The sequence below is a fragment of the Ictidomys tridecemlineatus genome, chromosome 7, assembly GCF_052094955.1.
Source record: "Ictidomys tridecemlineatus isolate mIctTri1 chromosome 7, mIctTri1.hap1, whole genome shotgun sequence".
In the NCBI taxonomy this organism is placed as follows: domain Eukaryota; kingdom Metazoa; phylum Chordata; class Mammalia; order Rodentia; family Sciuridae; genus Ictidomys; species Ictidomys tridecemlineatus.
The window spans coordinates 145,461,740-145,483,505 of record NC_135483.1 but is presented as its reverse complement, the minus strand read 5'-3'; the positions used below and the strand labels follow the sequence as shown (position 1 = coordinate 145,483,505).

Below are 21,766 nucleotides of genomic sequence, written 5' to 3'. Positions count from 1 at the left end.
AATACTTCTAAAAAAGTAAGGGAAGAAAGGCAGTTAAAAGATGAATTCCTATAGCTCCAGCAGAAATAATGGTAGATGACTGGTAAAATATATTGTATCTGATGGGAAAAGTGGTCCACCCTGGCCTGTCCATGTAGCAGCCTACACTGTATTTGACTCTAAGAAATGGCTCTTGGCATTTATCCACATTATCTTCCACTCCCTAATTCTAAAGCAGAAAATTTCTAGTCCTGGCAAAAAGCCATTTTGATATTTTATTTTTATTCCCCAGAAAACGGCTTCCAATGCTGAAGAATAATTTTGTCAATATAAATAATCTAACTGCAGGTGTTTTATATCATATTCAATGACAAACTATGAGATGTAACATTTTAGCTTTGATAGCTCATGAAATCCATCATCTATTTTCATAGATCCTTCATTCAGAAAAAGATTTGATTTTAAAGGATTTGTGGTCCGATCAGAAATATTTGAATAAAAGATTTGCAGCTTTTAAAATCAATATCGGGATTTACTAGTACAAACCTAGAGTCAGTGGGTGAAATGTTATTGTAATCATTTATCCTTTGTGACCTTTAAAAGAATAAAAACATAGCTGATGCCTCTTGCCCATGGTTTATATCCAGCAACGCTAGATAAGAGCAAGAGACTTTTTTCATTCACTCTGCAGTTCCTGACTCTTCCAGGAATTCCCCATATTCTGTTGCCAGGAGGCAGATGCACTACATGATATCAGTGTTTAATAAGGCGTGGCCAGATAAGATAGAAAAAGGGCTTTTCTCACCTGGTGTGTCTTTATAAAAGTAAACTGAATGGAGAGAAATATGACTTGATTCATTTTCGGAATATAAATTTATGATCTGTCTACTCTTTTTCAGAAGTTCTCTGATAGGGTAGAGTGTGGTCCTCCTATATGGGTACATAAAGTGGACTTGATCTAAAATGTCCATTCAATTAAATTATCAACATAAAGGAAAAAGTATTCCTCTGGGTGGGAATTCCAATATTTAAAATATCCTCACCTTTTTGAATTATATTATTTGTCATTTATTAGATTTGTTAAACTTTTCATGTCCTGGATCTTTCTTGGTATAGAAGCATAAATATGATTGTATTGTTAAATGCATCATATACCTTATATTCCAGGCAAAAGCTGCTACCAATTAGCTAAAGATTTGAGATGACTACACAAGGCACCCTGAATGCTGGGAAATTCTGCCTCAGACTAGCAGGTGGATTTGTGGAGATGGGAGGTCCAGACTAGGAATCAGTACATTCTACACTGGCACTCCCACCAACACACACTTTTGCCTTGGCTAAGTTATTCAGCTCTCAGGCATTAGAGAAACAGGAATCAGCCTTCTATCATCTGAGGGCTTTCCAAGTGCTATCTAGAGGCCCACACATGTTCATTGTTTGATTCCTACTTAGCTGAGCTAAGGATGGTCCAAGCTTTCCTGAAATCCCTGAAGGCTAGGGGCAGTACAATGAAAGGCAGACCACAATCTGCCTAAGAATCCAAAGATTCAAAATGCAATCTTCAGAACCAGAAGGAACCTGGGTGGGGTAGAGTTGGAATAGGGAAACAGAAAAGTGAATAGGATTATTCTTACATCCCCGAGGATTTAAAATGGATCCAAGAGAATGATTTGGAATGATGTCCTAGAACACCTTCAAAATCAGTTTCTGTACATTCCTTCAAGAGTGTGAGATCCAGAGCCATCCTGGGCTTAGCCCAATTGCTGTGCAGCTAATTCCATCCTATCTGAAGTGTAGTGTGGTGAATTGAAATGTAGGTAAGGCTGAAACCCTGGGAGTGCAAGGAGGCAAGCAAATGTGTACAAAGTAGAGCAATGTCCAGGGTCAGACCAGGGTGGTCTTTGGAGCTGAAATGAATTTAGAATTGAAAACCAATTGTTCAAACATGGCACGAACATGGGAGAACACGAGGTATTATTCCAGAGCAACAAAGCAGATCCCTGAGCAGATCTTTGATACTATCAAAGATCCTTTATCTTTGATTCCTTCACAGATGAGAATCCTACCCCCAGAATACATTTCTGTTATATAGAGAAAACAAGTCAACCATTCCCCCGCAGATTTTGCTGCTACCACTCCCAAAGAGCTTCCCACCACCATTATGCTGAGATGGCAGAAGGCTTTCCTGTCTCCTTTCCTCTCCTTTGTCCACCTCCCTCATGCCCATGCCACCTCATCCTCAGTTTTGCTGTCAAGCTGAATGCTTTCACTTCTAGAAGGTTATGAGTTTCCCTTGGCAGTCACTATCTATTTTATCTCAGTAACCTCATTTCACAGTTTACATTAGATAATTCAAGTCGTTCTTTAACTAGCTCCCATTTAGATTGAGCCCTCTATATTGCAAGTTGCTCACCTCCTTTGTCTTCTCCTCTTCAACTTTCACTCTCTCAGAGTCTCTGTTCAGGTGATTCACCTGTTAGAATTGAACTTGTGAAAGCTCAAAATCCTCATCTAGCCACAGGTATCATCCTCTCACACTGGCAGGTGAAGCCTACCTTTGCTGGGCATAGGAATTGAGGGTTGCAATCTTTTTGCCTCACTTGTGCTTTGATGCTATCTAAGCTTCCAAGATTGCAAGGAGAAGTCAAATATCAGTTGGGTTTGTTTTCTTTTTAAATCACTTGGTTTTTGGTTGATGTAAACTGCCTGTCTACCCATTGCTTATCATGTGGCCTGGAAATCTTGAAGTGGCCTTGGACTTCTACCTTAGATTTCAGGAATCTTATCAGAATGTCTAGGTATAGGGCATTTTCATTGTTCCTACAATGGTCTATTTTTGTTTGCTTCATTATTTCCTTTCCTCAATAGGTTTCTTTTCTCCTCCTGGAGTTTCTGGAGATTAGCTCTTGAATCTACCTTCTCTGTATTTTGTTGTTTCCCTCCAGGAAACAACTTTCTCCCCACATTCCCCATTGCTGAATCAGGAATGGAGTTAATCAGCTCTTCTGGAGAATTTGGAACAGAGGGCTCAATCTAAATATCAACCACCGATTTAGGGTGGAAGCTGGGTTTTTCTGCCTAGGGGAGCTGGGGGCCCATTTGAGAGGTGATGGGGGCTGACTGTGCCCTGATTGGAGTTCCAGCCATTGTGTTTGTATCCTAAAGTGCTTAGCCCCAGAGATGCCAATCTCTCACACACTTCATAGCATGATTGCTTTGTGACATACCAAATCTTCTGTGGTTTGGTGTGAGAAGGAAAGGTATTTATGCTTAGGAACAGACATACTTTATTAGAGACACTGGACCTAAAAAACCAGGGCAATCTAAAATGAGAGTATATTGGGGGAAAGGGTCATTATAGCAATGTTGAGGGAATAAACTCTACAAAGGTTTGTTTCTGACTCATGTTAGATGTCAGCTATAGGTCAGCTGTGGTTCTGTGGCCCCTTCATGCCATTCTTATGACAGGAGGAAGAAAAACAGAGAACTGGCATACTACACGATGGGCCTCATAGTTTCTGCTGTGTGTGGTATGGAGGGGAAATGGGATGGAGGAGGGGATTGACATATGATCACTTCCGTTCACACTCTAGTATGCAAAGCAATTCTTGCCAAACCTGAGGTCATGGAGCAGTGTAGCATCATCATCTATGGAAGGCACTATGTCATGTGGCAGTGGGTGGACATGTAGAATCCCCTTATGTGGACAGGAAAGAATAATTGGGAACAACAATACCGTTCATGACAGTCATTGAACAGGAGAGTATTCCTTTTAGAAATTCTCCTCATAAAGAGGCCCAGTAAGGAAAGCCACCTGAAGACAGTGGTTACATCAAGTGACTTGGACCTCTGGCCCCTGCACCTGATGGTGGCTCAGTCCTTGATGATCCAGACAGGTAAGGGGATGCTCTTTATCCTCTGGCCTTCATAGGGTGAACACACAGGAAAGAATCTGAGGACAGTTTGAACATACTTGATGTTCACACTTACCTATATAAAGTTATTTAGTTTAAAAAAAGACACAGAGCATGCAGAGTGATCAGCTTGCTAGCACACTCTTTTTCAGCATAGACGTCACCACGCACTGTCACACTTTAAGGTCACTAGATATGTTTCCTCTACTACTACCTCCTAGTTAGTAGCTCTTCTTCTTCTTCACATTCCTTTATTCCTTCCCCCATGCCTCTTTTCCCATCTGTGTACCTTGAAGTTTTCCTCTCTTCTTTCCTGAACCACATTCCTCCTTTTGAGTCAGATTCCTTTGAATCTCCAACCTGGTTATTCTAGTTCTTGCTTGTTTTCCTGAACAGGCAAAGGAAGGGGAGAAGGGCAGGGAGGGAAATTAGTTTGCCTCTAATTAGCAGCTAATTTGCCTTTCTGAATGATCCAGACACCAAAAAAGCAAATGTTATCTTACCTAGTCAAAGGCTGATGTCATTTTTAGGGTCTTCTGCTCACACTTTCTCTCATTTCTAACTTGAATTTTATGCCTGGCTCTCTTCAGTTACCCCTTCCTGATCCTTGGTGTGTTAAGAGTTATAAAACTGTCCAGATCTTTACTCTATACCCCACCTACACACATGTGCATTGTGCCCTTTGGGTTTCTCATAACTTCTTAACTTATATAAGCCTTTTACCAGCCACTCAGTTAACCTCTCTGAGTTTCCGAGTGTGAAGTCAATAAATACTAGCTGCAAGTGGTAGCCACTCAAAAAACACTAGTTCCTTTCTTTTTTATTTCTCTTCAAGGACTTTGGGTGAGCCACATTTCTTGGCCATTCTAGACCAAGGGCAGCTCCTTTGCTGGCATTTCTACCTGTATCCTCTTACCTGATGTGAACACATTTCAAGCATGCTGTACCACGTGCACTTGGTGTCCCAGTTCCTGCCTTCACCCTCAATTCCCTGCCCTTCCTCTAAAATGTGTACTCTCTTTGGGGATATGGCCTTGTTCTTGTCTCTTTTCCTTCACAGCTAAAATCAAAAGAACAGCATTAGCATTATTAGCTCTTCTATATTGCTAATATGGTGGTGTATTGTTTGTAGGAAATAAGGAAAGCAGCAAAGGACCATTATTAAAAACTTAAGTTCTATTTTTGTTATCTGTATTCAGCATCTGCATTAAGCTTTGACTTTATCCTTTCCTTGTACCAAAAGAAAACTAAAGAAACCACATTATAAACAGTTGTATCAGGTGACTTGTCACCTGGTTAATCGCTTTGCTGTTGATAGAGAAGCAGAAGATGAATTCAGATGTATTATCCACGAATCCCAGAAGCAGCAGACTGGAAAAGAGGCCCTGATACTTAGCTACCTGGTACTTTCCCTGTGCTCTGGGTGGGTGCCCAACACTGCCCTCCTGCTGACTCTGCCCACTCCTTGCTCACCTGGGAACTCATTGCAGGAGAGAGATATGGAGTGGAAACATCCATTACCTCAACCACCTATTGAAGATGCAGCTTACCCTCAAACCTCAAGATACTTCTTCCTCTCAGGTTCTAAACTCCCCATCCTTCTGAGGACAGTGTTCTTAGAAAAGGCATCCATTTTACATCTGTCAACCAGTGTAGCTAACATTCAAGGTCCAGTACTACACACCTGAAATCCCAGAGCCTCAGGAATCTGAGGCAGGAATTTGAGACCGGAAAACTTTAATGGATAGCAGATTGTGGGAAATGCCACAGAAAAGGACCAAAAACACAGGGAGAACTTACCTGAGAGTCCATGCATGGGTCAGAGGCAGCAGGAAGTGAAAAGGAGCAGAAGGCACCTGGGAATGGAAGAATTAAAATGATGATCAGGAGACATTTTAAGAGGACCACTATTCTTGGGTCTGACATGAAACATTTAACTTGAATGCCTGGATTTTTAGTATTCAGCTCATTTGCAGTAATGATAACCATCTATTATGGATTAAGTTGTGCCCCCATCCCCATTCATATGTTGAAGCCCTAATACCCAGTACCTCAGAATGTGACTATTTGGAGACAGGGCCTTTAAAGAGGACTCATGATTATGATTATGCCACAGTGACTCTCATCTTTACGTATATCCACAAATCATTAGTTTTTTAAAAAAAAAACTATAAATAGAAGAAAGCTCAGTAGAGAAAAGGGAATGGGTGAAGGAGGAGGAGAAGGAAAGGGGAAGTGCTGAGGACTGAATTAGAGCAAATTATATTTCATGCTTGTATAATTATGTCAAAATGAACCCTGATATTATGTATAACTAAAATGAACTAATTTTAAGGGGGTGGGGTGGGGATTCATGGGCCTTAATCCAATATGACCGGTATCCTTATAAGAAGGAAAGATAGCAGAGATGTGCATGCATGAAGAAGCAAGCTACAAGGAGAGAGGCCCCAGGAGAACAAAACCTGCCATTACCTTGCTCTTGGACTTTCAGCCTCCAGACCTGTGTGAAATTGTATTTCTGTTGCTCAAGCCACCCAATCTATGATATTCTGGTAAAGCAACCCTAGTAAACAAATGTACCATCATGTACTAAGGGCCTACTATGAGCCTGGCACTGTGCCAGGTATTTTGTCTCCTTAATCTTTTCAATGATTATGAGAGATAGTTCTTGTTGTATTTCTTTTTCAGACAAGATAGATACCCAAGGCCACAGCTTTAGCAAGTAGCAAACTCAGATTCAAATGCACATCTGCTAGGTTCTAGAGGTCATGCCCTTGGCATGCCACCAACTCACATTTATTAATACTAGTAATGAAAAAAATGTGAGGCTACAATAACTGCTGATGTTTAAGAATCTTAATCCTTTCCTTGTGGAACCTATAAATGATGAGAGATAGACTCATGAAACATATATATATATATATATATATATATATATATATATATATATATATATATACATTTTTTTTCAAGTTTCATGGAAGAGAATCTCTGAAAGCAATAATGGCATGGCAACACCACAGTGAATCTAAGAGAAGAGATATTTGACTGATTGTGTGGACAGTGTACAATAGTGGGTACAAACACAGGATATAGGAGCAGATTAATTGGATTTGAATTCTAAGTGCCAGCAGTTTCCCAGTTATATGACCTTGAGCAACTTATCTTCTTAGTCTCAGTTCCCTCATTTATGCCAGGGGTTCTACTAATTGGAACTACGAATAAAATTTTACCAGTGGGGTTGTTTCAGGATTAAATGATATATTTTAAAGCACTTAACATAATAGTGGGTAGACAGTATGTCTTTTTTATTTTTTTAATTAGAACATTATATTTATGTTTAGTAGTTGGGTTCATTTTGACAAAGTCATGCATGCATGGAATTTGATTTACTCCGTTTTAGACCATGATCCCTTACTTTCCCTTCCCATCTCCCTCCTTCTATTGTCCTTCCTCTGTTCTATTGGTCTTCCTTTGGCTCATTTATTTATTTATTTATTTTTGGTGCATAAAGGCGGAATTCCCTGGGTTTATTTATATATGCATATAGCCTGATTTTATTAAATTCATCCCCCATTTCTCCTCCTTCCCTCTGGATCTCCTTCTTCCTGATCTTCCCTCTGTCTTCATGATATCCAGTCTCCACTCCTTTTCCCTTATTTTGCTCTAGCTTTTCTGAGTCTGGCTTATTCATTTGCATGATGTTCTCCATTCCAACCATTTACCATCAAATGCCATAATTTTATTCTTCTTTATAGCTGAGTAAAACTCCACTGTATGCGTATACCACAATTTCTTTATCCATTCATCTGCTGATGGACATCTGGGCTGGTTCTGTATCTTGGCTACTGTGAATAGTGCTGCAATAAACTTCAATGTGGCTGTGTCACAATAGTATGCTGATTTTCATTCTTTTGGATAAGTACCACAGAGTGGGAAAGCTGGGTCATATGGTGGTTCCATTTCTAGTTTTCTGAGGAATCTCCATACTGTTTGTGTGTGAGTGAGTGTGTGTGTGTGTGTGTGTGTGTGTGTGTGTGCGCGTGCGCGCGCGTGTGTGCATATAGTGGGAATTGAATCCAGGGCCTTGTGTATGTGAGGCAAGCTATATCCCCAGCCCCTCCATACTTTTTACCACAGAGGTTATACTAATTTGCCACAGTATGTCTTAATAAATGCAACATGATGGAAAAAAATTTTTTCTTCCAATGTGAGTTCTTCCCAGCACTGACAGAAATAGTCAACCTGTCTAAAAAGACTGAGCACTTAATTTTTAAATTAAAATTATTAGTATTGTTTGATTTATAATAGTTTCACTGACCATGTGTGAATTTTTAAATAATTTCATATCCAAAATATGTTTGCCTTATCTATTGTATTCAGCTTAAATAAAATACTAACATATATCATCAACAATGGTCCAGGTAAAATTAAAACATTTGTCAGTGTGGAAGAACAGTCTGACAGAAGGGCAAAACCAGAATAGGTGAATAAAGTATCTGATAGATGTTGAAGAGCAGATTAAAAATAAAGTGTGTGCAGAACTTCATGTGTGCACAGATGTACATGTGTGTGTGTTCAGGAAAGCCTCCATCCAGCCAAGAATAAATCCAGGCATAATTCAAGACAGGCAACTGTGGCTCAGAAATCGGGCCCCACACCCCTCTTTGCCTCACTTGATAGATTGCTTCTTCACTGCAGGTGATTGCTTTATTCAGCCCTAAGAGTAGAAACCTCTTTTATAATACTTCATGTGCTTTTATGGCACAAACCAATATAAATATTTACTGGATCTGTAAGTAAAAGTATATAAATTCTTATTTATCTTGCTGCATTGAGGAACCATGAAAAACATGTGGAAAGTGAAGTCCATTTTTCTCTAAGAAGTCACTCAAGTGTATGCTGAGGCAACAGCAGAGAGATGTTTAGTTTCAGAAGTGACAAAGAGGCTCTACCATATACTTTGATGCACGGATGGGAAATTGTTTCTATTGAGTGCATAAATATTGAAATATTTCTTCTGGCCAGCTCACTGGAAATGGTGACTGGTGACCACCAGCCTCATGTGTTGCTGGTGACAGATTGTATTCCTAACCCCAATTAGTGGGCCTTTTGGGGCTCAGGTTATAGGAAGAGGTTGAGAGAGTACATGGGATTAGGTCAGCAACATGAAAGGGAAACCCAAACAAAGCCCATGCCCTGGCCAGTGCCTCTTCACTGTCCTCTTCTTCAGGGTGGCCCACTATTGCCACTAGCTACCAATTATAATCCCAAGGTTCAGTTTTCACTGCTAGCTGGTTTTGTTCCACGGTGAAGTATGGAACCTTGTTAACAGGGCTGTTGGGACCCATGAGCCCAGCACACACAGGTCAGGGTCAAGTTAACCAAAACCACAAAGAGAGGAAGTTAAGCCTCTGGTCCCCTTGCTCTCCTTCTCTACTGTTTCATGGGCCTCTGGTCCCATGCCCTTTGCTATCCTTTGCTTAGCTCAGCATAAGTGTTGGCTTATTCCTTTGCAGTCTTATTAGTGACAATCCTTTGATAAACCTGTAATTCTAGACCACAGAAACAGGGAACCTGATGTTCACCAGTCTTAGCTGTTTGTTAATAAAGTACTGAACCAACCCACTTGGTCCCTATTTCTGGTCCAATTCAGGGGCTGATGTTCCTGAACAGGTTCATCTTTAGTTCATGCACAAGTTCTCTCACCTCCTTTCTCCTTTTCCTATCAAGTCACTGAAACAATCTGAATTGTCATTTCACATCTATGTGTCCTGTGTTCTACCAAGTACCATTGAACCCAGAAGCATTGGTGGCTGTGCCTTTCTTCTCACTGGTGAGGCTGCAGCAGGGATGGTCAGCAAGGATTCAGCCAAGACCCAGAGGACAGCAGGTTGAAGTTGAGGTGGGTGGGAAGCCACTGAGGTCCAGAGAGCATGTGAGCTGGAGACACCATATTCAAAGGGCAAGGTGGTCCTGGCAGGGTGGAGACCAAAAGCAGTGTTCCCTGGGTTAAAAGGATCATGTTGGACTGGCAGCACCTGCTTTGGGAATTCATATCTTCTGTCTATAAACTTTAAAATCTAATGCAAGCCACACCACCTTGGCTACCTATGAATACCCACTATTCTCCCACGACCAAGACATAGGAAGAAGGGCACCATGACACTTCAGTGGGCCACCACACTACACTCACACATCCACCCTGCAAGGACCCCCACCTTTTCCCCAGAGGCATGAACCTTCCTATTACTCTAAGTGGCACAGATTGAAATCTCAAGGCCAGGATCTTAGGGTCAGGAAACTCTTTATGTGTCCCCTGTTGCAAATAGCCCCCATGATGTATAAACAAAAAGAGTAGTAGAGACACTCCAAGTTAGAAGGCTATTTCATTTTCCATCATTGTGACAAAATATCTGAGAAAAAGAACTCAAGGGAGAAAAGATTGATTTTGGCTCAGAGGTTCCAGTTCATGGTAGGCTGGCTTCATTGTCTCTGGGCCTGTGGTGAGGTAGCACATCATGGCAGATGGGCATGGTGGAGGAAAACTGCCTACCTCATGAAAGTCAGGAAGCAGAGAGAAAGGAAGGAAGGATTCAGAAACAGAATACACCTTTCAAAGTCATGCCCCCAGTGACCGACCCCTTCTAACTAGGCCCCAGCTCCTAAAGCTCCCACTACCTCCCAACAGCGTCACCAGCTAGCAACCACACCTTCAACACACAGGCCTTTGGGGGACATTCTATATCTAAACTCTAACACTTCTATTACCTGATTTTGGATTTTTGCAAGTGTGTATGTGTGTAAACATAAGGCATTCACCAAGGTGGTTGGTCAAAAGTTACCAGGGGATATGGTGGCATAACTGGAAAGTATAGATAGCTTTCAGTGAGATTGCCAACCCAACACTCATCTGATCAATATTTAATGAGCTTCTTTCATGTACCAAGGCCTACCCCCAGTGGTGAAGACTGTGCTGAGCACTTAGAATATAACAAATAAAACAGACATAGTCCCTACCTTTTAAAATCAGACCTTTAGCAAATAATTACAAAATGTATGAGAGGTGGAGCGGGGATGTCATTAGCTACTGCCCTGGCCCTCAGTGTCTTGGGCTGTTCATTTCAGTTTCTCAGTCAAGTTCAAGTGCTCAGGACTCCCCATTAGCATTCCTCTTGGTACTCAGGACCATGCCTCTCTTTCTTGGCTTTCTTGGGATCCTTAGGTAATAGGTATTTGGAGGTTGAGAAGAGTATGTTGTCCAGATAGGTCTCACACCCACTGGGTAGGCAGTGGTGAGGTACTGGACACTGATAGCTACCATCTTCCCCAGTCTCCCATGAAAAGAAGTGCCTAGTGAGGCTCTGAGAGCACACAATGAGAGGTGTCCCCTTGAACATGGGCAAGACAGCCCTGCATCCTGATTCAGCTCACACAGGCTCATGGGAACCAAAACAAACAGTGTCTTGGTGGCAGTGTTTTATAGGTGCATCTGCTTCCTTGGTGCATGCCCTGGGATCAGCTGCCACATCCCCAAAGGGCTCTCTCTTTCCTTCTCTTGCCCTGTTCCCTGGCCTCTGTGAGAAGGAGGAATTCTTAACTCTCTTTCTTTTCTCCCCCAGGAGCACTTCTTTCCTCTGTCTCTATAGCAAATCTCTTCTCTAGTTCTTTCAAAATAAGTCCTCATGGCCCGTTAAACTCGGGACACTACTCAACCAAAAACAAGTTCCTTTTTCTTAGAGGACACAGAGGGCTGCTTGACCTTCAAATTATCCCAGAAGAGAAGAGAAAAAGGCATGATTTTTGAGGGCAGCAAGAAAGAGGAAAGGAAGCAAGACAATTGCTTTTCCATCATGAAAACAATACAAATATTTGTCTTCTTCCATGACTAAAATTGTGAACAGATCTTTGAAAGGGAAGTCCTGGGAGTTCTGATCACAGAAGACAGGGACCGGTCTCTGAAGAGATCCCAAGAACAGACAAATGTGGACAGAGAACAGATATCTGTCACAAAGCACAAGCAAGCCAAAGCCCTGAGCTGCAGTTTGAGGCCAGCAATGGTAGTGCAACAAAACTGATAACTTTAATCTTCATGAGGTCAAGGTTTGCAGGTTGGGGAGGCCGCCAAAAGTTCCTAGCCAATGAGGGCAAGTCCTGAATCCCCGTGAGCAGGCAGTATTACTGATGCACAGTCCTCTGCACTGTACCACATGGAACTGTGTTGTCTTCAGGGGAGGCCCGGCCCTGCTCTGACCTTGCTGTTCTTCACCTGGAATAGCCGTGTTGCCTTACTTTCCCATGGAGTTGTATTTGTCCTTCCAAGCCCAGATCAGGCGTTTCTCCTCCACTGTGTTTCTCAGACTCTCATACTCTCCCTCCTTCTGTTGCCTCTGCCCTTGATGTCCTGGTTTTTCACCAATCATTCTGTTTACTCTTCTTTCTCCTTGAGTGCATCACAAGCATCTGGGGAATGTCATCCACATCTTTTCTTATGTTTTAGAACAGTCTTTATGACCTTGAGAAATCATTGATCATACTAACTTTGGGATTTTTTTTTATTAGTTGTTCAAAACATTACAATCATCTTGACATAAAATTTTTCTCACTATAATTTATAAAGTTCCTGCTTAATACAGTTTGGATTTACAGCAGGAATACTAATCTAAAAAGTATTTTTTCCCAGGGATTCCAGTGGTGTCCTGTATTGCCCCATCACAGCATTGAAACTGCACTGCACTGAAATTTCCTACTTAAGTCTTTGCATCCCTAACCACCTATGGGCACAGGGACTACATTGATTTCACAAATGCATCCACAGCAGCTAGCACAGGGCCTGCCATAGAGTCAACCATGATACGTGTGTACTAAAGTAAGATTAATTGAATTAAAGATCTTCTCCAGGGAGAAAACAGTGGTTTACTCTTTAGAGTCCAGCCATTGCAATCTCTGATGTTCATTCTATTCTCCTTTGGGTCTAATATTAGTAAAAAATAATAATAATAAGCAAAATAACAACATATCACCAAAAACCATAATCACAACAGTCATTGTTATTTAGCATTTTCTATTTCCAAGAACTCGGCCAGGCTCTTTATGTGCATTACTATTTCAGTTCTTCCTCATAACTGCCTTGCAACATGGTTTTGTTCTTGTCTACACAAAGAATGCCCAATAAGGGGTCAGCAAGTAGGCGTCAAAGGGAGCATTAGAGCCTATGTCTGTTGTGAGGAGTGTTCTAGTCATCTACAAGGGAAATTAAATAAAAGACTTTCAAATGAAATACTAGAAGAGCTTACATGTTGTTTTTAGTAATATTACTGTATTGCTAACATGGTTTGTCTGAAGTATGCTTCTGCTCCCCCAAAGAATAAGCTATTTTTTTAGGATAGTCTTGGGCAGATAGAGTTAATTTTCCATTATCTCCAATCAATACAAAGCTAACAATTAGAATTCATAACAAAGACTTGTCTGACTGGTATAAGCTCAGAGACTTCTCTAAGCTGTTACATAAAAGTAAAAAACAAGGTATTGTCCTCCAAAATAGGTCCAGGCAGCTCATCATAAAATATGGACCAAAATGCCATCAAAATCCCAAATGCTGCCCATGGTGCACACGAGTTAGCTTGCATAGCACAAGAATTAGGGGATCCTTAGCTTAGCACTGATGCATTTTCAGAAGTAGTGTAGTGGTTGACAGCCAGTCTTTAACAGTACTCCCCAGTTTCAAATCTGCCTCTGCAAATCACACAGTGCAAATTTGGTCACCTTGATCATTGATTTCAGTTGCCTCATTATGACATAGAATTTAAAAATATTCCCAACTTCTTAGGTTCTTCTAGAGATCAAGTGAGTTAATATTCATAAAGTACTAAAACAGTACCCAGCTCATAATAAATGCCATAAAGGTGTTGGGGGAAAAATTAGCTTTGCTATCCCTTTCACATCACTGTAGCTCAGCCTCCTGTCTCCATCAATACCAGAATCCTAATGACCCAATTTGGCTTTTGTCCAGTGGACTAAGTGGGTGAGTGGGCTGAAGTAGCAACAGGTCCATTTTCCTTTGAATTTCGAGGGATGGACCACCTTACACTTTGTTGTTTCTTCCCATTTTCTGACCATCCAAATGCACTATTCATGTGTCAAGGGATCCAGGAATGTATTTTAACATTTTACAGCCTCTTTGTAAAGCTACCTTTTCAATTTTAGAGGAGGCAGTTTTATGACTACCTTTGATACCATTTAACTATTAAGACCCAAACAAAGAAGAGGAATGGTCAAAGGATATCAGGTACTTACAGGCAGCTGGAGTCCCACTTCTTGAACATTATTCAAATTAGCTCCAGGACTCATAATTCTGTGTTTTCATTTATTGCAGCAGTAAAGTAAATGGTTCTTTTATCCGAATGTTATTTCCTGGCTATTAATTCAGTAGTTATTTTGGATTGTGACACTCCTCTTTGATTTAGGGATATGGCACCTTATAAATATTTAAAAGTTCAAGACTGACACTTGGAGAAATTGAATTTGATTTGTTTTGTTAATATGCTATGGCTAGAATAATTATAGGTTTGGAAGATGTGGTCCCATTCTTTTCCACAGAAGAACAAAGACTTTGGTGATGGAAGGCTATCCCCAAATCTCTCACAGATTCAGGATGCCCACTGCTTTAACTCTTCATTCTCTAGGATTTGTTCTTGTACCCAGGATGTATGGGTGAAAACTACCTGTACTTCTCAAAAAATAGCTGAAAATGGTCATTCCTGAAAGCCTTGGAACTTGTTCTGCATCTACAAGTGCCAGCAAGGGTTTACAGCAGGGGTCGGTGTGATCTATAGACTGGTATGATTTAACTGTGGATCAATCAACCTATTAGGGGAAAAAAGACAAGGTCAGAAAAGCTGGGTCTTGGTGAACCAGAGGTCATCCTGCATTTTTCAACCTAATGTTCTTATTTCCTTTCCATTAACATTTCATAATGAAAAAATGCCTATATTCTTTAATTTTTAAGATAATTAAGTGAATTTAGTGCCTTTGAAGGGTGGAGGATTTATAACGGCATGAGGGAATACACTATTAATAATCTACAAGACAGAGGCCACCTGGAGAGCAACAAAGCTGTCTCCATCACCATTTCTGCTCCTCGGGTGACAAACTATAAGAGGAATCTGCCTTCTGTATCAATTCAGAACCAAATTTATCTCCTGAAATCAGAAGATACCTGTGTCCTTTGGAACAGGGCCTCTGTCTCTTGAGAAGTGATTTTTGGTTGAGTTTGAATTTTAATTTGAACAAATTACAACAAGAACACATCTTTCTGAGAACCTGATGTTTTCTCTATGCAAAATTTTGGAAACATGGGTGGGTTAGCCACCCTGTTTAGTCACCATGCTGTGACTAAAAGACCTGACAAGATACATTTTATGAAATAAAAGTTTTTTTTTGGGGGGGGGGGTTATGGCTTAAAAGGTCTCAGTCCATAGACCTCCAGCTCCATTCCTAGGGGCAGAACATCGTGGTGGAAGAGTGTGGTAGAGGAAAGCAGCTCACATGATGATCAGAAAGCAAAGAGAGACTCTACTCAGCAGATACAAAATATATACCCCAAAGGCACACCCCTGATGCCCATCACCTTCAGCCACACACTACCTGCCTTCAGTTACCTAATTCACTGATTGGGTTAAGGTTTTCATAACCCAAATGAGTTATGAGACATCTGATATCTAAACCATAACATTGGGAGATACCTATCTAAACCATAACATTTCACTCTTGATCCCCAAAAACTCATCTCAGAATGCAAAATACATTTAGTCTATTTCCAAGAGTCCTTATAGTCTCTAACAGTTCAAGCATTGCTCAAAAGGTCATCCAAAGTCTCCTCTGAGACTCAAGGCAAAATTGCACCAGGAGCTCCTGTAAAAATCAAAGGTCATTTATGAGTACCCAATATATAAAGGTACAGAGTAAACACTTCCATTCAGTAAAATAGGGGTATAGAAAGAAGGGATGGGACCAAAGCAAGACAAAAATCCATGCAACCAGCAAAACCACAGTGGTGGAGCTACTCAAGCCCTTTGGCAAGAAAATCAGGATGCCATACAGATGCTGGACGTGAAGCTACAGAATCTGTTTTCCCATCTGGCAGATCCTGTAGCTTCATGTCCAGAATCTGAATGGAATCTTGATTTTCTTGCCAAAGGGTTTGTGTAGCTCCACCACTGTGGTTTTGCTGGTTGCAGACCACTCTATTGGCTTGTTTCTCCTCAATTACTATAGCTATCCTCCACTGACCTCCCATGTTACTGGCATTTCTTAATCTGGGAGGTCTCCACTACAGCTCTGGCTTTCTCCTCACATCTCCACCCATCACCCTTTTAGGGGTTGCCCCCAAGGACTCTGACCCTGCTGCACTTTGCCTGGCCTCCCAGGCCTTCCTTTGAAATCTTGGTGGAAGCCTCCATGACCTACTAATTAAAGCCTCCTGTAATCCTGCAGAACCAGTACCACATGGTTGCTGCCAAGGTCTGCTGCCATCTCAAGCAGTAACCAAGCTTCCAGGAACCACAGCTGAAGCAGCTCTGAGTGCCTGGGTGGCTGCACATGTTGAATAAACCTCCTAGGCACCCTGTGTAAGCACTGGTCTCTTCTCAAAGAAATTTTTTAAAACATTTATTTTTTAGTTGTAGGTAGACACAATACCTTGATTTTATTTTCATGTGGTACTGAAGATTGAACCCAGTGCATCACGCATGCTAGGTGAGCGCTGTACCTCTGAGCCTCAATCCCAGCCCACTTCTCAAAGGAATTTTTATTTTTACTCCCTTGAGCCTAAGATTGGTCCAGTCTTGCCAGCTCCTGAGATGCCCTTAAGCCATCTTTCTTATTCTCTCTGGGCAAAGTCTAACATTTCTTCAGTGTGGTAATTTCTTTAACAACTACAACTTCCTTAGCTCCAGTTTTACTGCCACCTTTCAAGTCCAAGTTTTTTTAATCTTTATGCTCTGCTTTCTGCTCCCGAATATAATAATAAACTTAGCTAAAAGCTGCCAGCAATATCCATGCCACCACCTGAATATTATACTGCTTAGAAATTTCTTCTGCCAGATTAAGAAGACCATTGCTTCTTAAATCAGCCTTGCAGAAAGTCTCAGGACACAGGCAAAGCACAGACAACTTCTTAACCAGAATGTAACATGAATGGCTTTTAGTTCAATTTCCAATAGAGTCCTCCTTCTTCTCTGAAACCTCATGGACCCTGTCTTTTCACAGCCAGATCACCGTTCTGGTTTTCTAAGCTCCCACCAGAAATACTCATTAATCTCTGCTTACAACAATCTAAACTTTTTCTAGCTTGCATAATTAAACTTTCCAAACACTTCCCACAAATTCCAAAAGACTACAAAAGCTTTTGAATCACATGTCAGGTTAGTTACAGCAAGGACCCCCATACTCAGTACCAATTTCTGTTTTAATTAACTTTTTCACTATTATACCTGAAAGACCTGACAATAAAAATTTTAGAGGAAAAGTTTATTTGGGGGCTCACAGCTTCAGAGGCCTCAGTTCACAGATAGCTGACTCCATTCCTCATGGCTTGAGGTAGGCAAAACATCATGGGGAAAGACTATGGGGAATGGAAGTGGTTCACATGATGATCAAAAAGCAGAGAAAGAAATACAAAATATAGACCCTAGTGCATATGTCCTGAGCAGGTGAAGGAATGAGTTTCCTTTCAGTGGGATGGGCTGGCTGAGAAATAAAAGCTAAGAAAAGTCATATAGCAAAATAACCACAGAACCCAGAAAGTAGTTTCAAAAAGAGGGTAGAGACTGGCAAAGCTGACCAGATGGGTCCAGCTTCTCAAAAAGAAAAAAGCACACATTTGCTTAATTTGTATTGAAAGACATCAAAGAGATTCTGTAGAGAGTTCTTCATCAAACAGGATAGAGTTGGGGGCAAATAGGCTGCTCATTTCCTAGCGGGTCACACCCATCTCTGATTATGCTTGAGAGCTCTTAGCAGAGCTCTGGGGGAGTTCACTTGCATTTGGTTGATCTAGCCTGGTGGAACCACCATGGGAAGTTGCCAGTACCAAATCTACCCTGTCACTGGCTACAATGCTGAAATAGTTCCTCACACATTTCGTGGATGGTTTCCCACAATACCCAAAGTCACGCCCCCAATGCCTACCTCTTCCAGCCACAACCTACCTGCCTTCAGTTACCAACCAGTTAATCTGCATCAGGGGATTAATTTTTGGTTGGGTTAAGGCTATCATAACCTAATTATTTCATACCTGAATGTTCTTGTATGAGCTTTTGGGGGGATACCTAATATCTAACCCATAATAATGGGGAGGAATAGAGTTGTTCTGGAGCTTCCCTAAGGAAAAGAAACATGGCATCTGCTGTGAACTGTTACAACTCAGCAAGTGTGGTCATTCACAAGGAAACTCACAGGGTCACAGCTGAGAGAAAGAGATCCATGTGGTTTTAGGTTGGCTCATGCATGTAGAAAGGGGACTAAAGATGAAAGGTTGGCTTACCTCTGAGATCTTCAAGCTGACTATTTGAAGTATCATTTAATAAAGATAATTTCAGTGATGTTTAGATAAAGATAGTTCTTTTGTACCCTCCCTAAACCTTACTAAAACAGTAAAAAAAAAAAAAAGGATTTTAAGGGCCAATTTTCAAAGCCAATGAGATTGGGATAGGACAGTCATTGTTAAGTCCTATCCCAATCTCATTGGCTTTGAAAATTGGAACATTTTGGAAATTAGAAAACAAATGAATGAATACTATGAAGGGAGAAAAGGTCAAATAGGATTATCATTAACATCCTCAGAGAGGGAAGAGAAGAGATTGCATCCATGAGACAAAATTGGGGTGCTACCAGAAAATTAAAAGGGAATATCCAGAAAACCAAAGAAAGGTTCTTAAAAAAAACTGTGATATTAAAAATATAAAGAGTAGGAAGAGAGGATATTTTTCAAATAATAGATCAAAAAGTAAAATAACTAAAATTTTGGAGAAAGACCTAAAAAAAGAAAATGAAGAGAAAAAAAGAAGAAAAGAAGAAATGAAGAAAGAGAGAGAGAGAGAGAGAGAGAGAGAGAGAGAGAGAGAGAGAGAGAAAGAGAGAACCAGTTTAAAGATCAAATAAAGAGAATTATGGAAAAAATGAGAGGGAGAAAAATCATTGAGTTTATTTTTCAAATTTTTCTGGAATTAAAGGACATGGATTTCTAAAATAAAGAGCTCACAAAGTAATAGAATTATGGATGAAAACAAACTGATATCAAGTCACATTTCATAACAATTTAGGACTTTGGAAGCAGAGAAGATCCTACAAAAATGAAGTAGGAGAGGGAATTATTTTCAAAGTGCCAGAGCCTAGAATTGCTTCTGACTTCCAAAAGTAACATCTAAAGCTGAAAGAGCATTGCCTTTGACATTCTCATGGAATGATTTCCAACCTAGAAATCTGTGTCTATCAGTAAAATGTGACATAATATGAAAGTATTTTAGATATCAAGTTCTCACAAATTCACATGCTCCACTCCTTGTCTTAGGAGCTATTAGAGGATGTGTCTCACCAAAGTGAGCAAAGAAACCAAGAAAGGGAAAGGTGTGGGATACAGACACAAAAGAGAGGGGAAGGCATTCCCAGAGGATGAAAACCACTTTAAAGGTAAAAGACAGCTGGTGCACACTGGAGAGGTGCACAAAGTTCCAGGGGAAGTTTCTGCCTGAATTTGATGGGATGTCCAAAGCATCTAACATTTTAAGTTGAGACTAAGGTAACTAAGTTTAGGGACTAAATTAATTGTTAAGTACACAGGTAACTCATCACCCATTGAAAAAAGACAGTTATTAACTCTGTAGAATTAAAAATGTAGTCAAGACAAGGAAAAATAGTCATAATAAACTGCATAACTTAGCTATCAATACCCTACATAGTCATAATAATAAAAATGCTGAATATCATCTCAACAAAGTATGCATATTAGAAATTGAAAAGCCAAAAGAGATGGATAGAAGTAGTGTAAGACAGCTTAATCTTCATTTTCAATGGGAAAAGTTGATAATGCCTTCAACAGAAAAAAAAATCAAAAAGTAAAATTGCAAGCACCTTATTTTGCTAAATATAAAGAGTTATCTAGATGACTTTTGAAAGTTGTATTTTTGTGTGTGTGCATATGTGTGTGTGTGTGTGTGTGTGAGAGAGAGAGAGAGAGAGAGAGAGAGAGAGAGACTTTGTAGATCTAATCTGCTCTTAAATTAGGTGTGCATTTACAACTTTGGTTAAAAATAGTTTTAAGTAAATAAATAAAGTGCTTGCCTGGGGTCAGGGACTCCAAGCAAAGACACACATATATAAAGAATATTCCATGTTTGAATTTCACAAGCCTTTTAATTTTAGGAGCTAGTCTACATGGTAACATATTAAACATATTAATGTGTTAATATTAAGCACATTAATATGTTAACATTAAAATGATTTGCTGAAAGATAAAAGGATTAAGTTTTAATGAAAATAAACAGTCTTAAGAATAAAGTTTGTCTTCACATTTATATATTCATTATTCTTCCAGTGTTACTAGGAATAACCAATGTTTAGATTTTAGCTTAGAGATATAAACTCTTATGGAGGAGCATAGAATTGAGAAGGAAGGATTGATTATTTGGTTTCTGGAATGTTTAGTGTGACCAGGGTTGGATTTAATTGCTCAGCCCAAATAGTCCCAGGGCATAAATTACTCCTAGGGTAATTTATACCCAGCGAACAGACTAGGAATATGAATCCTGAATGGTCTGGAATAACCTGAAAACATAAAAATGACTCCTTTATCAAGAGTGACCCAAAGGACATGGCAAACCCAATGAAATCAGTACAAAAATAATTTCCAAAGATTTTCTTCCCTCCCCTTTAGGTTTGTGTGGGTCAATTGATCGACAGCTACCTAATGATGTTTTGGAAACCTTGACTAATGACCAATAGTGTAATTATGTTGTGATGTTTAGATAGAATGAAGTTAAACAATATAGCAAAATTTACCCCCTCAGTGAAACATAGGTTTATGTTAATCATCCAAGTATTTCTCTTTTATCAAGACAACACATTTTGCACCAAAGATGTGCTGTCTGATCTTTTCTGTTCTTCTGAATATACAGAACACGTGTGTAACAAAGCGCATGTGCAAGCCACAGGACATAAGAATACAAGAAACAAGGCAAAGTGGTATATTCCGACTCATTGTGAATAGCAGCAATTAAAATTCACAGCTGCTAGCTGCCCAAATGTTTCTTGCATTTAGTGCTTTGTAATATGCATCAGAATATATTGTATGACCGCAGTTCCAGTAAACTAGACAGTTCTGTATTCTAAATTCTGCAGACTAGATCTAGTGTGTATATTTTATCTTCCGATTAGCTGTCCTCCCCATCCCCCTTCATTTGCTTGGGGCATTTGCAGTTCTGAAACAAAAGACATTTACAGCTCAGAGTTTAGCTGTATCAGGGTGTAAGTACGGGTCAGGCCTGATTTATGTGGCACTCCTGATAAGCAGAGGAGGCGAGCAGGATGTGGGGTTTGAGAAAGCTAGTGAACTTGGCTTGACTTATGTCTTTTGCTTGTTTAGGCAGCCAACATCCCTCTGGTGTCAGAACTGGCCATTGATGACATTCATTTTGATGACTTTTCTCTCGATGTTGATGCCATGATCACAGCTGCCCTCCGGATGTTCATGGAGCTGGGGATGGTGCAGAAATTTAAAATCGACTACGAGGTAAGATGTCTTGGGTGATGGAAGGAGTGCACCTGGGATGCCTTGTTAGCCTTTGTGAACCGCAGGTGTCTCAAAGACAAAATGG

At 40.3% G+C, this 21,766-nt stretch overlaps 1 protein-coding gene across 2 annotated transcripts in view; it reads left to right on the top strand.

Moving 5' to 3' along the window:
* The window catches only part of Pde11a (phosphodiesterase 11A), a 381,907-nt gene that overhangs the window by 266,530 nt on the left and 93,611 nt on the right, over positions 1 to 21,766 (top strand). For both annotated transcript variants that reach the window (XM_005324647.4, XM_078017653.1), the window contains exon 11: positions 21,535 to 21,681. In XM_005324647.4, coding sequence (XP_005324704.2) covers positions 21,535 to 21,681 — 147 coding nt within the window. The remainder of the gene's footprint in view (positions 1 to 21,534; positions 21,682 to 21,766) is intronic.